The sequence below is a fragment of the Amblyraja radiata genome, chromosome 26 (assembly GCF_010909765.2).
Source record: "Amblyraja radiata isolate CabotCenter1 chromosome 26, sAmbRad1.1.pri, whole genome shotgun sequence".
Lineage (NCBI taxonomy): Eukaryota > Metazoa > Chordata > Chondrichthyes > Rajiformes > Rajidae > Amblyraja > Amblyraja radiata.
The window spans coordinates 21434483-21452314 of record NC_045981.1 but is presented as its reverse complement, the minus strand read 5'-3'; the positions used below and the strand labels follow the sequence as shown (position 1 = coordinate 21452314).

Sequence of the window (17832 nt, the reverse complement as noted above, 5' to 3'; positions counted from 1 at the left end):
TATTCTTCATTTGGTAATTTGGGTTCTCTGGCAGCGTCTGGTCCAAACCTCCTGTTAGGGCAGGAAGCCACCAGGCTGCCTTGATGTCCAGACTGTGACCCAAGTGCTCAGGCCTCTGTCACATCTCTTTGATGGTGGGCACAACTGTGGGCAGACTACTCCTACAATCACGAAGAAACTCCTGAACATCGTCAGGCGTCTGGAGTGACTGAACAGGGGTGTCTTATGTTCTCTGCCTGTTACTCTGCATTAGCTGGCTAGAGTGTTCTGGATGTTCACAGGCACCAACCCAGTGAAGACAAAACCATCCATTAATGGTTTCAGCCAAGCTGTAATGATTCAAGAGGTGTTGTCTAGGAATGAGTCAACTTTCTTCCTGTGGTTGGAACATTTCCATACCAGGCAAGCATATTTGGCAATGGAATGACATAAAGCAAGAACATAAAGTTCTGATCAGAGCTGAGTACACCGTTTTGAGTTTACTAGCTTCTGAATATTGTTATTTTGTGCATAGTAGTTCAAACTTAAACTAGATCAAGTGCAGACCCGTTGGGTCTGCTCCCCCAACGCAATATTCCATCACTCACCTGTTCCCCCCAATGCAACCCGTTCCCCCAACGCAATATTTCACCACTTTCTCTCTCCTCTCGCCCCCCCTCTCTCCCTCCGATCCTCGGCACAGTGAAATAATGCAGGGGTCGGGGCCCGGGGATGGGTGAATCACCCCGTGTGGGGGTAAGAGTTCGGGAGAATCACCCCGGTGTGGGGGTTGGGGCCCGGTGCCGGTGCAGCGTGGTCAGTGACTCTGGGTGGGCGGAGGGACCAGACTGTCCCCAACTCTGCTGCAGCTGACGGGGACGTTAGCGTAATAAATGTTAATCAATGTAATCGCCAAGTCTTTTTTCAATAAATGTTAATCAATCCAAGTTTTTTTTCAAGCAGCAGTCAAATTAAAGTGTAAAATCGCTAAGTAATAATCAAAAAGCAACCTGTTTAAAAGAAAATGGCGGTCTTTTGTGAAATCTAACTGGTTTAAAATAAAAGTTAATGAATGCAATTAGTTTTGAAAATTCAAGTATTATTGAAAGAATCGCGCAACTTTAAAAATGAAATAAATAAATAAAAAATAAGTTAAAAAATAAAAAAAAGCTTATCGTTAAAGAGAGCGAAGTGAGCAAAGTCAGAATGAAGCAGTCAGCTCTGAACTGGATCTTCACGCGACAGTCTTGGGAGAGGGTTTGAAGAACGTTGTGGAAGAGCAGTTGGAAGAGTGACCAATTGCAAAGTTGCAGCGTGGAAGAGTGACCAATGGCGAAGTTGTTTTTAAAATGCAAGTGTTTTAAAATATGTAAACTGCCGTTGGAGCGCTGGAGTGCCCCTCCTGCCCGGAGTGGCCCATCGTGCTTTGTAAACTGCAGTGGGAGTGCTGGAGTGCCTCTCCTGCCCGGAGTGGCCCATCGTGCTTTGTAAACTGCAGTGGGAGTGCTGGAGTGCCCCTCCTGCCCGGAGTGGCCCATCGTGCTTTGTAAACTGCAGTGGGAGTGCTGGAGTGCCCCTCCTGCCCGGAGTGGCCCATCGTGCTTTGTAAACTGCCGTTGGAGCGCTGGAGTGCCTCTCCTGCCCGGAGTGGCCCATCGTGCTTTGTAAACTGCAGTGGGAGTGCTGGAATGCCCCTCCTGCCCGGAGTGGCCCATCGTGCTTTGTAAACTGCAGTGGGAGCGCTGGAGTGCCCCTCCCTTCCCGAGTGTGGCGTCCTGGCTTGTGAGTGCATTGTGATGCCATTCGGATTTTTTCCCCCCCAAAATGGGTGAGTTTTTGGCACCATTTTTAAAACTTCAAGGATTAATAATTTCGGAAATATAGGTGGGAATGCGACGGGAAGATGTTTATCGCCACCACGGGAAAAATGTGAGTAGGATTTGTGAAAATGGGGCCTAGCATTTGGAAGAAGATAGGAAAACCAGATTGACACATCGTGGGCCCAAACAAGGCAAAGACATTTAGTATTTATATAGATAGATAAGGGTAACTATGGAGGCAAGAAAGCAGAATCAGCTAAAGTAAACTGGGCTAAGGAATCAGTCTATTCAGATACAATGAAAGACATTCAAGTAGATCTTTCAGACAACAAACACGTTACACTGCAATGAGAAAGGAAAATTCTTAGGAGATAACACAAAAGTTAAAGATAGCAAGAAAATTTAAAAACATAAATCATATAATTGCATAAAGATGGATGTGTCAGGTTAGAAAATTGAATGTAATTTAAGAAACAGAAATGAATGATTAATAAGAAAACAATTGCATACTAGATTGACAGCCAAATATATGAAAACAGGTAAGTTTCCATAGATACTTTGGTCCTAAAAAAATTGAGTTTGAAAGTGACCATTAAGCTGAATTATCAATCTTGCGACCGCCAAACATGGAGATCCTGACCTTGCAGCACGCAGGCACAGTGAGTACAGTGTCTGGAAGTGCCAGGGAGGTCTTCATTATTCCCAGTAACATGGTCACCAGGGCGTCCTCCAAGTACAAATAAAGCATCGAGGCCTACATTCGCTCCACTCTCACAACATCCTCCTGGCCAACATACAGTTCGTAGAAAATAATACCAAGTTCAAGATTGCTATCCCACAGGGAGCTGGAATGCTGAAAACTCTGGGTCATAAAAACATGGCTCATCCCCAGCTCTCCAAACTCTGCCCTTCAGCCCAAAGGTTTCTCAGTCCTTTGCATGAGGGTGTCATCAGGAAAAGGGAGAGGTGGTGTGTCTAACTTGTGGTAACCCCTTCACTGTGCTCATTCGCATCAGTCTTGTCCAACTCTTGCTCCTCACACCTGCAACATCAAACAGTGAAGTGCCGTCCCTTCTTCCTCTCAAGGGAATTCACCTCTGTCATCATGATTGCAATCCACATTCCACCCTAGGCAGATGTTCTGTGAACTCTTGAACTATATGCCTTGGACAAAAAGCACCCGATAGAGTCCCCATTGCCTTCTCCATCACCTCCGGCGTCTTGGACAAGGCTAGCTTGAAGAAGACACAAGAGACTGCAGAAGCTGTAATCTTGAGCAAAAAAGGTTCTGGATAAAATTAGTGGATTAGGCAGCATCCATAGAGGAAATGGATAGACTCCATTCCCTCCACAGATGCTGCCAGACCTGCTGAAATCCTCCAGCAATCTGCTTTTATAGTGAAGACATTTCCAAAACACCATAACCATGTCTGCAAAAACACCAGATCAAACACTTTTCACCACCGATGCTCCATCATCAGAGAAGCCTATAGTCACATTCCTCAATCATTTGGAATATTAGAGCAATTTATTGTTAGGTGTTTTCCCGGGCACATGTTAACAACACAAAGAACAGGGCAAAACAGATCTATGTAACTATACCGTATCTGTCTGCTTGTTACTCACTTGTACAGTTATGCAAGGCAGCTTTTGTTGCCTCCAACAGCTATCGTTGTCTTCGTTTTTTCAATCTGCTCTCATGTGTCTCAGTCTCTGCCCTCTCTCCCTCCCACTCTCCCTCGCTCCCTCCTTCCATCCCTCTCCCTTTTCCTCCCTACCTCCCTCTCTTATTCCCTCCCTCCCTCTTTCGGCCCCTTGAGCCCACCCACTGTTCTGTAAGATCAAGTCCAATCCCAACGTAACTGCAATCCCACCGCCCACTGGTAACTTTTTACCACTAGGCTTATCCAGAATTCTACCACAGCCTGGAAAATAATCAAAGGCTCAACTTCCACTGAGAAAGAATTCCAAAGACTCATTGTTATACGAGAATTTTCCCGAACAGTCTGTGACCCATAGCGCTGTGGCCATAGCGCTATGTTTAAAGCCCATAGCGCTGCAGTCGACTGCTCTTTGTTTAAATTCCCACACGTTAAACTGACAGTGCTCCATTTAAACCTTTGAGTGCCAAACCGGCAGCGCTGTGTGTATTACCTTTACACCCATTCGCGGGGCGGATGCAGAAATTTCCCGAAATTATTCATTTCCTTAAAATTACCCGAAGACAACCAGAATTTCCCGAATTTCGGGTAATTTCCTTCAAAGTGGAAACACTGCTTCAAGAGTTCCAAACGGAAGCTCATACATGTTGCTTCCCGTTTATTCAAACTGACCTGGTGGGGTAGTCGGTGGCACTCAAGTTAATGAAATAGTCCCAGTGCCAGTCAGTAATTTCCAGTAGATCCTTCATGCAGTTCAGGTACATCTTCAGTAGACTTGCCCCTCCCCATATTGTGACCATCCGCCATGGAGTTACACGGACGTTTGGGTATTGCTGTGCCAGTTGCATAACCTCTCTGTGCAAATAGTTAGAGCGCTGCAGGAACAGAAAGGCACAAGCATTAGTGACTGAAATAACTATTCATCATCTTGCACCCCTCTTTTCACCAGAATACTCTCCATTAATCCATGGTTACCTTATTACAGGTAGTACATGGTTAACCTGGAGTGAGTTCAGAAAACATTCACAAGTATGTTACTGGGATCAGAGGGCCTGAATAGAGAATAGGAGAGAATGGATAGGTTGGGATTTTTTCCCCTGAAGGAGCTGAGGAATTACCTTATAGGGGGTATATATAAACACACGCGGGGCATAGATAGATCCAAGTGAAGTCTAAGAGAGGCACAGGTTTAAGCTGAGAGGAGGACTTTTATTAAGGGGATCTGAGGGGCAAGATTTTCCATGCAGAGGGTGGTGGCTATATGGATCGTGTTGCCAGAGGAATCTGCAGGGAGGGTACAATTACAAGTTTTAAGAAACATAATTATAAGTACATGGTGAGGAAAGGTTTGGAAGGGTATGGGACAAACATAGGTAAATAGGATTGGCATAGATGGACAACGGTCAGCATAAACGAGTTGGGCCAAAGGCTGTTTCCATACTGTATGATTTAATTATGATTGAAAGAATAAAACAGGAAAGATCACAGGTAGAATCTTGCACTCATTAAACCATTGATGGGGAAGAATGAGACAAGGGTCAGCAGGTGACAGGTAGACCAAAGAGGCTGAAGGATGACAGGTAGATAGTTAGGTGGGGGAAGGGTGGAGTTGGAACATGGGTGACAGGTGGAAGCAAACATAGGGTAAAAGAAATGGGCAGATGGAGTTTCCTGCAGTCAAGGACGGTGCCATCGTAGACTGGCTGACTGACCCCTACTTAGCAGAGGCAAGACTGCAATTCTTGGACAGCTCCTCATACCCACTCCTGGGCTACATCCTCACGAATGAACACCAGGCTACCACCTCCCACCACTGTCGCAGATGTCAGGAGATCTCTCCTCCATCGCCTCCAAACTGATGGTGCTCTGACCCACACTTCCTGCTTCCATCACTTACCCATGATATACAAGGTCCACAAACAGGACTGTCCTGGTAGGGTCTACATTTGCCCCACTGGACTTAGCTGGGGAGCTACAGGACTTTATTTGGCCAGTCAGTCCAATGTAAGAATCATGACTCAGATAACAAGAGTGGTATTGTACTGTGTACTGACAAACTGATTTCTACAACTCAGAGGCCAAACGTTAACTGGCAGACACCCCTCCCTCTGGACCATGGTCCCACCACTGTTCAACCGGTTTCCCTTCAACAATAGAATCATTCACTTGGCTTAACGCATCCTCACAATGAACAACTCTGCCTTCAACTCCATTCACATTCTCAACAACAAAAGGCATAGCTAAGGGGAGATGTTTGGGCCCAAGCCACGTGCAGTGGGCCAATTCTCTCAATTTGTTCTGGCACATCCTTGTGTAGGAATGAACTGCAGAGGCTGATTTATAACAAAGATAGACACAAAATGCTGGAGTAACTCAACGGGTCATGCAGCACCTCTGGAGAAAAGAAATAGGTGATGTTTCGGGTCAAGACCCTTCTTCAGACCTATTCTTCTTCTGAAGGGTCTCGACCCGAAACGTCACATATTCCTTTTCTCCAGAGATGCTGCCCTGACCCGCTGAGTTAAGGCCCTGTCCCACGATTCGAGTTTACCCAAGAGCTCACCCGAGTTAAAAAAAAAAAATCAAACTTGTCGTAAGTACGTAGAATGTACGTAGCGGGTACGTCCGAGCTCGTGGATGTCTCGTAGCGGCTCGTAATGCTAACGGCAGGTACTCGGGATATGCGGAAACTCGTGAAGTTTTTTCAACAGTGAAAAATTTCCAAGAGTAAAAAAATACTCGTGATGAAGTACGACGAGTTTGATGGCGGTTTTTTTAAAAAACTCGGGAGAGCTCTTGGGTAAACTCGCATCGTGGGACAGGGGCTTTACTCCAGCATTTTGTGTCTATCTTCTGACACATCTATGACTGTGCTGTGCTGATTCCTGCACTGATACAGAACTCAAATGTTATCGATTATATTTCTGCCTATTTCTATCATGTTCTCACATTCACATGGTTCATTTGTGACTCTTCCCTTCTCTTTTTAGATTTTCCTGTCTCCAACTCGGGACAGGCTCGAGCCCGCCATCCATTACAAGCCAATGGACTCCCAAAGCTATCTCTGCTACACTTCATTTTACTCTGGCTCCAATAAGAGCTCCATTTATTCTTCCCATCCCTCCATCTCCATCATATCTCCTCTTATAATGGGGCTTTGCAATAAGTGCCCCAGAGGGGTCTTCCCTCACACAGAACCACAGTTCCCTGTCTACCATAATTGACTGAACCCATGACTGTATCTGCATTAGTAATAATCTTTCAAAACTCTTTAGATTCTGGAGTAGTTCCTGAGGATTGGCGGGTAGCAAACGTAACCCCACTTTTTAAGAAGGGAGGGAGAGAGAAAACAGGGAATTACAGACCAGTTAGTCTAACATCGGTAGTGGGGAAACTGCTAGAGTCAGTTATTAAAGATGGGATAGCAGTACATTTGGAAAGTGGACAAAGTCAGCATGGATTTACAAAAGGTAAATCATGTCTGACGAATCTTATAGAATTTTTCGAGGATGTAACTAGTAGCGTGGATAGGGGAGAACCAGTGGATGTGGTGTATCTGGACTTCCAGAAGGCTTTCGACAAGGTCCCACATAAGAGATTAGTATACAAACTTAAAGCACACGGCATTGGGGGTTCAGTATTGATGTGGATAGAGAACTGGCTGGCAAACAGGAAGCAAAGAGTAGGAGTAAACGGGTCCTTTTCACAATGGCAGGCAGTGACTAGTGGGGTACCGCAAGGCTCAGTGCTGGGACCCCAGCTATTTACAATATATATTAATGATCTGGATGAGGGAATTGAAGGCAATATCTCCAAGTTTGCGGATGACACTAAGCTGGGGGGCAGTGTTAGCTGTGAGGAGGATGCTAGGAGACTGCAAGGTGACTTGGATAGGCTGGGTGAGTGGGCAAATGTTTGGCAGATGCAGTATAATGTGGATAAATGTGAGGTTATCCCTTTTGGTGGCAAAAACAGGAAAGCAGACTATTATCTAAATGGTGGCCGACTAGGAAAAGGGGAGATGCAGCGAGACCTGGGTGTCATGGAACACCAGTCATTGAAAGTAGGCATGCAGGTGCAGCAGGCAGTGAAGAAAGCGAATGGTATGTTAGCTTTCATAGCAAAAGGATTTGAGTATAGGAGCAGGGAGGTTCTACTGCAGTTGTACAGGGTCTTGGTGAGACCACACCTGGAGTGTTGCGTACAGTTTTGGTCTCCAAATCTGAGGAAGGACATTATTGCCATAGAGGGAGTGCAGAGAAGGTTCACCAGACTGATTCCTGGGATGTCAGGACTGTCTTATGAAGAAAGACTGGATAGACTTGGGTTATACTCTCTAGAATTTAGGAGATTGAGAGGGGATCTTATAGAAACTTACAAAATTCTTAAGGGGTTGGACAGGCTAGATGCAGGAAGATTGCTCCCGATGTTGGGGAAGTCCAGGACAAGGGGTCACAGCTTAAGGATAAGGGGGAAATCCTTTAAAACCGAGATGAGAAGAACTTTTTTCACACAGAGAGTGGTGAATCTCTGGAACTCTCTGCCACAGAGGGTAGTCGAGGCCAGTTCATTGGCTATATTTAAGAGGGAGTTAGATGTGGCCCTTGTGGCTAAGGGGATCAGAGGGTATGGAGAGAAGGCAGGTACGGGATACTGAGTTGGATGATCAGCCATGATCATATTGAATGGCGGTTCAGGCTCGAAGGGCCGAATGGCCTACTCCTGCACCTAATTTCTATGTTTCTATCTATTTTTAGCATCCCTTTTTTTATGTCCACACTCCTCCCGAGTAGAGCAAAGATAGCGTTTGCTAAAACCTCACTTCCCACCTCACCAGCCTCCACATACAGCAGATCAATCCATCCCAATTGCCACCATCTGCAAGAAGATTGACACTAAGATGGGTGGTATTGTAGACAGTAAAGATGGTCATCACGAACGACGCAGGATTTGGATCAGCTGGGAAAGTGGGCTGAGGAATGACAAATGGCAGTTTAATTCAGATAAGTGTGAAATATTGCATCTTAGGAAGGCAAGCCAGCAAACTGGTTAGTGTTGTGGAGCAGAGGGATCTAGGAGTACAAGTACATAGATTCCCGAAACTGCTTCACAGATAAATAGGTTGGCGAAGAAAGCTTCTGGCATATTGGCCATCATTAGTCACGGAATTGAGAATAGAACTTGGGATGTTATGTAACTGGACCTACGTGGGTATTCTGAGAGGACAGAATGTACCTGAAAATATATGAGAAATAAGATGTCTTAAACAGATGAAGCACAGGGCAGCTCACCCCATAGGCAGAATGCTGAAAATGTTTTCCAGGAAGAGGCAGGCTGTTGGCAAGGATGGTTGAGAGTGATGTTTTACCCAGTTATGTCTCTGTTTCCAAGGGCCAGCTTTTCTGAAGGCCCATTGCTTTTAGTGCATAGGGCCACTCTTAAACAGATGTTGTTTGAATTGTTACAAGCCTAAGGTCCTACAGGATTTTTGGGACAGTGGTACATCTCGGTTCTTGCTACCAGGGATCCAGGTCATGGCAGCAGCATGTAGGTCAATGTGGTCTACTGCATGGTGCAAGTGTCTTACTAGTACAATGGCCTTACCACTAGGTTATTAACACAATGGCTGTTATCACTGTAAAATGCTGCATTCCATTACAAAGGAAGTCTTTACAGACCTGGTAAAGCTCAACATGATTATGTACAGTCAACATCGTTTAATGCAAGAAACTGCATCTTTACCTCTAATACTGACCTTCCCAATGATCCATCCCTAATTGATCCACTCCCTATTTAGGCTTCGTATCACATTTGGCAGTAGGTCTGTGCTAATATTCACAATGCCCACAACCTCTCATTTGATTATATTTCTGCCTTTTCTCTAGTTTCTGTTGTCTTCATATCTGCTGTGATTATGTCATTTTCAATATCTATGGTTCTTCATTGTCTTCTTGTTTCTTCAACCATGGGTTTCCTTTCCCCAGTTAACTGCACCCTCGACCATTTCAAATACCTTTCTTCTCCCAACCAGAAACAAGCTAGGATTCCATTTAGCCTAAATTACCACATTCAAAGAATCATCGTCCGCAATCTGACTTCTAATTGGACGCCAAAACCAAATTAATTTCCCTCTCTGCTCCACTTTCCATGTTCCAAAGGGACTGATCCCTTCGGAAGCCTCATTATCTCTACCCTTTCTCTGGCACATTCCCTTCAAGAACAAGAAATGCCACATGTACCCGTTATCCCCTTCCTCCCTGTACAGAGCCCAAAACGCATCTGTTGGTGCTGCAGGTTTAGTTTAGAGATAGAGACAGCGTGGAAACAGGCCCTTCAGCCCACCGAGTCCGTGCCGACCAGCGATCCCCGTACATTAACACTATCCCACACGATAGGGACAATTTACATTTATAACTAGCCAATTAACCTACAACTCCGCGTTGGATTGCAACCTTGTCGTGGTCGGGGAGCTTGTGTGTCTCTGTGAACCCTAGAGCTATGCCAGCGGGAGATTCGTCTCCTATTAGGGTCTCCCATGCTGGACAGGTCGAAGGGTAGATGCGAGACGAAGAGCAATCCACTGGTCCTCCAGGTTGGAGCTTGAGCACAGGGTTAACAACCCTGTCTCGTAAAACAAATATGTTATGGAAACAGCAACTGAAGGAATCAACACTACTGAGTGGAGGACCTTCGTTGCTGCCCTACATGCCAGGAGGCATAATAGGCAGTGAGTAATTAACCTACAAACCTGTACGTCTTTGGACATGTGGGAGGGAACCGAAGATCTCGGAGAAAACCCACACAGGTCACGGGGATAACATACAAACTCCGAACAGACAACCCTCCTGGTCAGGATCGAACCCGGGTCTCTGGCGCAGTAAGACAGCAATTCTACCGCTGCGCCAACGCGCTGCCCAGGTTTCTTGCACTTCTTCAAATTTAACTTACTTCAATTGCCACTCACAATGTAGTCTCCTCTATATTGGTGGAAATCAATATTGGCGGAATGGAAAATACTCCCATTCAGTCTGTAAGTATCAACACGCTCCTAGTTTCCTCACATTATTTTTCAAACTTACTCCCACTCTGAACACTGCCCTTCACTTTCCTACATGGTTGTAGCAAAGTTCAACATGTTTGAGGAATAGGATGCATTCTGTTGACTAGACACATTATAACATTTCACCACAGAACTTCCAGCAAGGATTTTATATGTGGTATCTGGCAGCTTTAATTTTCCCTTCCTCTAAAATTCAGTATCACACCATGCACTATGGGAAAGCCATAAACAAGGCCTGAACACCTTGACTGCAGCTTGAACACATCTTCTAGTAGCAGCTTAAAGAAAATGGAACGGGCCCCAGTATAATATCCAGGAGAAAACAGAGTACAGTAGAGCAACACGTATCTTCAGTTTAATTGGATCAATTGTCTCTTTCTCCATCCTAATGGTTAGAAAATGTTCTGGTGGCTATTACAATTACAGATGCTGATCAGAACATGGTCCACTTTGATGAATTCTAAACCCTTTGCTGGGAGGAGGGAACCTACCTGGGAATTCTTGACCCACCAAAATGATACACAATTAGGAAGGAACAGCCTTGGATGTCCTCAGCGTTGATACAATTAGTCCTCACAATGGAATTTGAAGGATTTTGAATCGATGAAAGTGCAGGAAAGACAATACATAGGGTTACAAAGCCCTTTGGCTCAACTCACAGATCATCATACTCATTACCTGTACAAGATCTGCCCGAAACTTCCTAAGTTCCAGAGAACCACACCAGCCTCTCCATATACCTACCCATGTAACTAAAGTCTCTCTTTGGAATCAATCTGGTAAAGCACATCTACACATACTCTCTAAAGTCACATCCATAACTGCCACAGTCACCCATGGTGTTCCTCAGGGATCGGTGCTGGGACCACTGCTTTTTATCATCTATATTCAACCTCTTGGCAATATTCTCCGTCATTTTGAAATCAATTTTCACTGCTACGCCAATGATACACAACTTTACCTCTCCACAAAACTAAACACCTCTCTTCCCCCAACTGCCCTCACCACCTGTCTTCAAGCTATCAGCAACTGGATGTCACTCAACCTTCTAAAACTCAATGGAAATAAAACAGAAATCATACTAATTGGCTCAAAGTCCACACTCTCCAAAACCCACCCGTTCACCATTTCAGTTGATGGCTCACCCATACCCACCTCCTCCCATGTCAAAAGTCTCGGCGTCATTCTGGACAGTACACTTTCCTTTGGCCCCCACATCAGCAATATCACACGCTCTGCATACTTTCATCTCCGCAACATCTCCAGACTCCGCCCCTCCCTCTCCAAAGACAATACAAAAGTCCTCATCCACGCTCTGGTCACATCCCGCATCGATTACTGCAGCGCCCTCCTCACTTGCACCTCCAATAAACTTCTTCATCGCCTCCAATGCATTCAGAACTCTGCAGCCCGGATCATCACCCGCACCAGATCATCGGACCACATCACACCCATCCTCACTCAGCTCCACTGGCTCCCTGTGCACCACCGGATTAACTACAAGATTTTACTGCTGACCTTCAAAGCCCTACACCACCTTGCTCCCCAATACCTCTCTGACCTGCTGCTACCATACACTCCTTCCCGGTCACTTCGTTCCTCCTCAGCTGCAATTTTAACTGTCCCCACATTTAGACTCAGCACCATGGGTGCCAGAGCCTTCAGCTGCTCTGCCCCACGTCTCTGGAACACTCTCCCACCTCCCATCCGTCACCTGGACACTATCGATCAATTCAAATCACAACTCAAAACACACCTGTTTAGATTAGCATACCCGACATAACTTCCACCATGTTCACCCTGATTTTAATGACTTAAAATGTTTTGTGTATTTTTTTTGTTTTTTTTGTTTATTGTTTTTAATCAACTTGATTTTAATATTGATAAATGTATTGTGATTTTATGTCCTGTAAGGTGTCCTTGGGTGTCCAGAAAGGCGCCAGCAAATAAAATGCATTATTATTATATTATTATTAAAGCAGGATGATCAGTCCTATATGGCAAAAGCTCAACTCTATCATATTTACATAGATACGCAACCGATTAACTAAACGTACGCAGTTTTTGAGTACATGTATGTCAAAAAAAAAATTATGCATGGCTATCGCACCAGCAGGTGTCCCCAGCAAGTGATCAGAAGTGCAGCACTGGATGATTTTACCTCCTAAATCCAGGAAAGATAGAGCTGGTTATATGTTTGGTATTGCACTGACCGAACCCAGGTAGCTGGTGCTGATAGCCAGCATCTGTGCTACTTTAAATTTTTGATATCCTAGTTGAGTTTCTGAGGCATATCACACTGGGGCATTAATTCCATTTCAGTTATATCAGAACAATATCCTTTCTTTGTCAAGTCAAGTCAAGTCAGTTTTATTCGTCACGTGCACATAAAGTGCAATGAAATGAATTTGCCAGCAGCGGTACAATAAAAAAAAGAACACACAATACACAATAAAAATGTAACACAAACATCCACCACAGCATTCATCACTGTGGTGGAAGGCACAAAATTTGGTCAGTCTACCTCCATTTTCCCCTGTGGTCGGGACCTCAACCGCATTGATACAAAAGTATAAAATGCTGGAAAGTCTCAGCAGGTCAGGCAACATGTAAAATATATATATTTCAGGTCAGGATCCCTTTGTCACACGTTCTGACGACAGCTTACGGACTTGAAACATTGATTGTTTCTCTTTTCACTGAGACTGCTGACTTAATGGGTTTTCCCAACATTTTCTGTTTTTGTTTAAGTTTACCAGTATCTGCAGTTGTTTTAAATTATCATCTACCGTTTCATATTATTTCCGAACTCAACCACTGTTTAGAAACATGGAAACAAGTTTAGGCCTTCATCTCCCTCCACTGCTCCATCACTCTACAAGATCTTTGCTGATCATTAGTCATAGTTCTCCACACTACATTTAACCAAACACCTTTTTTTTTAAAATCATCACAGAACAAAAAACAAAAATCAGTCGCCACAGGAACATTTCTAAAGCTTCGAAGAGTCAGGAAGTAAGACTACAAAGGAATTAGCATGGTTGATGACACCAACCACCCATTCCCCACGATCTCAGTCCTTAAAGACCCAGCTTTTATTTAAAAGTACCCGATACCTTGCTCTGGACTGCTTTTATTGATCATTTGAAACACCTAAATAAGATGCAGGATTCACAAACATAGCATCAGCAACTGCCTTCTTAATTTTGCTCTTCTAGCCTGCTGGTGAATCGGTGCTGTACTTCCCCGAGGCAAGTACTTTCTGGGGTTTAGTTCCCCATAGTTCCCATAATTTCACTCGTTATGATATTTTCTTGCAATTGAAACCACTTCACTACTCTTTACACCTGCGTGTACAGTCCAACATATGCAACACGCAGGTGAGGCTCCCTGTCAGAATTATGGAGTGCATACCTTGTCAACATGGATGTAGTAGAAGTGGCGCTGGTGATAGATGGCTTTGATCATCCGCTTAAGCTGCCTGATGGCTCTGCCATGAACGACAAGGACGTATGCAATTCTAATCGGATTTTGGATGGATGTTGGATCCACACTGCCATCTTCCCATTGGATGATGCTGTTCGGTTTCCCTACAAAGAAACATTATTAATTAGTACAATCGCTTGAACCATGCAAGGCTAATGCATTTTCCACAGGATCTTTCCCGTTTATTTTCCCAATTCTCTCTTCTCTTCCCACCACTAAAACAACCAGCCTCCAGCATACAATTCCTTTGAGCACCTTGATCAAACAATGGTGAGATGCATGACTGAAAACAAGAGCATCAAGTCCATAGTTTCCTGTAAGTGACAGGATGGGGGTGATGTTGAGCATAAAAATCTGGAAATCATATTGCATTGCTATACAACTTTGGTTAGGCTATGTTCAGAATATTGTGTGCAGTCCAAGTTGTTTCAATACAGGAAGGATTTGGAGAGGGTGGTCTGATCCCTATCACTGGCTGACAGGCCAGGAGAGGCCAATCTCCACCATCATTGGTAACAGTCATCCAATTAGCTGATACTGGTTTGGCCAGTGTGAGAGCGAGAGAGAGAGCGAGAGCGAGAGAGAGAGCGAGAGAGAGAGCGAGAGAGAGAGAGAGAGAGAGAGAGAGAGAAAAAAAAATTCTCACAGGGGGCTTATAGCGTCTACCCCCCCCCCCCCCCCTCCTTCCCAACCTCAGCCTCACGGACCTTAGCGTACCCCTAGTTCATAAAACCCATTTCCATCATTGCCCACAATCCTGGTGCTTGGACACAAGGCAGGGAGTGGGTAGGGCCGATCGGGGGGGGGGGGGGGGGGGGGGGTTGCTCCTGGGCCTGGCCAAAACGCCCATTCACGTGGTCCCCCCGCCGCCCTCCCACCCCCCCCCCTCCCCCACCCCCATTCAACGATCCGGACTTTGATCAGAGAAAGGGCAGCGGAGTAGGCACTCTGTCTATTTAGGTAAAAAGAAAAAAAAGCCAAGGTTAGCGCGTGTCCCGAAGAGACAGATGCAGGAGAGAATACCAGAGAATTTAAACTAATATGTTCTCTCTCTATAAGAAGGATAACAAATGTGTCTCAGAAACAGTGCAACACAGAGCCAGAGTGAAAAACTAACTGTAGGAAATTAGCATGAGTAAAACATAGCAACAGAAAAACTAAAGAGATTGAAAGCCAATAAAATCCCCAAGACCCAATGACTGTCTTGCCAAGATTCTGAAAGAATTGACAACAGAAGCACTGGTTGCCATACTCCAAAATTCTAAATTGATTCTAATAGAATGGAAGGGAACAAACATTATCCTACTTAGGCTCTGGGCCGAGCATCAAAAATGTGTCTAGAAATCAACTTTCGTGACACATGTCTCAGAACTACATGAAATTTTGCACAGATTTAGATAAAATATAATTGAGAAGGACGTCATAACTCTTCAGTGCCAAAAGTTGCACATTAATTAATTAAACTAATTAGAAAATGAGATCGAACAAGTAAGCGCCATCTAATGTCCAATGCCCATATTACACCATGGGGAGCCTGTTTCCGTGTTGCAGCCTCTTTAAACCATATATTATTATACTATTATATATGTGTGTGTGTGCGTGTGTGTGTGTGTGTGTGTGTGTGTGTGTGTGTGTGTGTGTGTGTGTGTGTGTGTGTGTGTGTGTGTGTGTGTGTATCTTGTGAATACGACTGTAATCATATATGATTATGTATAATTATATAAAAATAATATAATGAATATAATTTTGAAGTTATTTTTTTAATGAGACTGCCACAGAGGTCCGGTGCCTGAACCAGCCTAATTAATGGGTGAGTGCAGTTCCTGTGGGTTCCTCCGTTTATTGAACCCCACTGACTGCCAGTGTGCAGAGTGAGGGGTCACGGCCATAGTGGGACTGGGGCAGTGCCAGGCTGGGGGAAGGCTAAGGCATCTTCCACTGACAGGAAAATGCCTAACCTTAACTCGCCCCCCTTCCAGAGCTGCCCATGGCTAGAGCTGGAGCTGCTTTGGGACCGGCTGTGGGCTCCGTACGTGTGGCCCCGCAGTGCATCCACCTCGGCCAGCATTCCCTTCTGGTGGTGATGATGGTGGGGAGCAGCACTGCCCTGCACGCCTCTCGGGCCGACTTCAGCACCCCCCATAGCACCGGCTCCGTCAGACCGCCCGCTCGCTTGCTGCAACACTGGCCGGCCGACAGCCCGACGGACCCCTCGCAGCACCCACTGGAGGCCCGGCCCGACCGACCGCTCTCACCACCCACCGGCGGACTGACCGATCCTCCACAGCATCCATCGGCCTACCGACAAGCCCAACCGACAGACTGACCGATTGACCGACCGACTGACTGACCCTAATCCTAGCTCTACATTTGTTATTTATCATTTTTATTTAACAGTTCACATGATAACTTTATAAAGATAAATCAATTGAAAAACAAAATGATCGGCAAGGAGAGCATTACCTTTATTCCTTGGAAACCTTGTTATTGTTTTGATGTAATGAGGAGGCAGCCATGATCCCAGGGTCCTCGCTGCCTAGCGACCATAAAACAAAGCGCGGGATTGGTCAATTTGCGTCCGACCTCAATGTCAAACGTGCATTGATTGGGCAATTACCACTCGGGTAATTTGAGGTTTTTCTCATATTTCTTAAAAATGTGCAGGTTTTGGTCTTGACGAGTTTCAGGTATGATTTATATAATAATTTTACACAATATGTTAACAATTCAGGTAGTTCCATGAGTTGGGTCATGAACCTGAACGAAAAAGCTCCTCGGCCCACATCATAACTGTATACTCAAAAGGGAGAGTGTAAATGGGGGATCTACAAACCAGTTACATGATATTAATGCTGGAGTCTATTACTATGGAAGTGATAGCAGGGGAGTTACACAATATTAGGATTGACCAATCAACAAGGATTAGTTTTCTGAGGTTATTGCAACATTGTCCATGGGACCCGACTGTCTGTACCATGAAACCTGGCTACAGATATTATATTTGTTGAGCTAAATGTCAAAGTTTCAGTTTCCAATCCAACTGCACTAGTTTCAGTGGTGTCATGCATGGAATCTAAGCCAGCACAGACAAAATTGGCCAAGCTGGCACCCTCCCATGCCATAAAGAAATATGAAACCTGTTGATCTGTGAACTTTTCAAATGAAGATCTTCATTTCTGTGTGACTTTCAGATGTGACTGATATGCTATTTTAATACTATTAAAAGCAATAAGAACTCTTTACATTCTTTTAAAGAATGCTGATCCAATATTTTTATATCCGTTCACGATAGGACAGGCCTTTCACCTCATGCAATAGCCTTGTGAATCTCATCTGGACTGCCTGTGAAACATCCATTTTGATTTTCTGCATCGAGAACAGTTGAAAAAATTGATATATTTGCTGTTTCTTTCGCATTGTGTTTGAGTTGTTTTCTCACATTAATTACGGTACATTAGAGCAAATTTCTATTCTGTATCTCAAGCTTTTGATCTTGATTCAAGTTTGCCCTCTGTCCATGTAAATTCATGTTATCAGCAAGCGTGGATATTTTACAATGTGTCTCCTCCATCAAGTCATTAATAAACGAGTAATTGCTGCAGGCGTGGATAACTTTGCAACTTTGCATCCTAAAAGTTGCATCCTGTATTCATTTAGCTGCTGCCTTCTGTGTGATAACCAGCTTCAGCTTCTACTCAACCCACTTCCTCCATTACTGTGAGCTCTTGTCTTCGTTACAACCTTTTACGTGGCACCTGATTAATGCCATCTGGAAATCTGACTAAACTACATGTATAGGAAAGAATTGCAGATGCTGGTTTAAATC

At 44.6% G+C, this 17832-nt stretch overlaps 1 protein-coding gene across 1 annotated transcript in view; it reads right to left on the bottom strand.

The window, feature by feature from the left end:
* Positions 1-17832, bottom strand: part of xylt2 (xylosyltransferase 2) — an 83121-nt gene that overhangs the window by 30017 nt on the left and 35272 nt on the right. The window contains exons 3-4 of the mRNA XM_033044468.1: positions 13935-14110; positions 4133-4335 (exon numbers count right to left, since the gene is read on the bottom strand). Coding sequence (XP_032900359.1) covers positions 4133-4335; positions 13935-14110 — 379 coding nt within the window. The remainder of the gene's footprint in view (positions 1-4132; positions 4336-13934; positions 14111-17832) is intronic.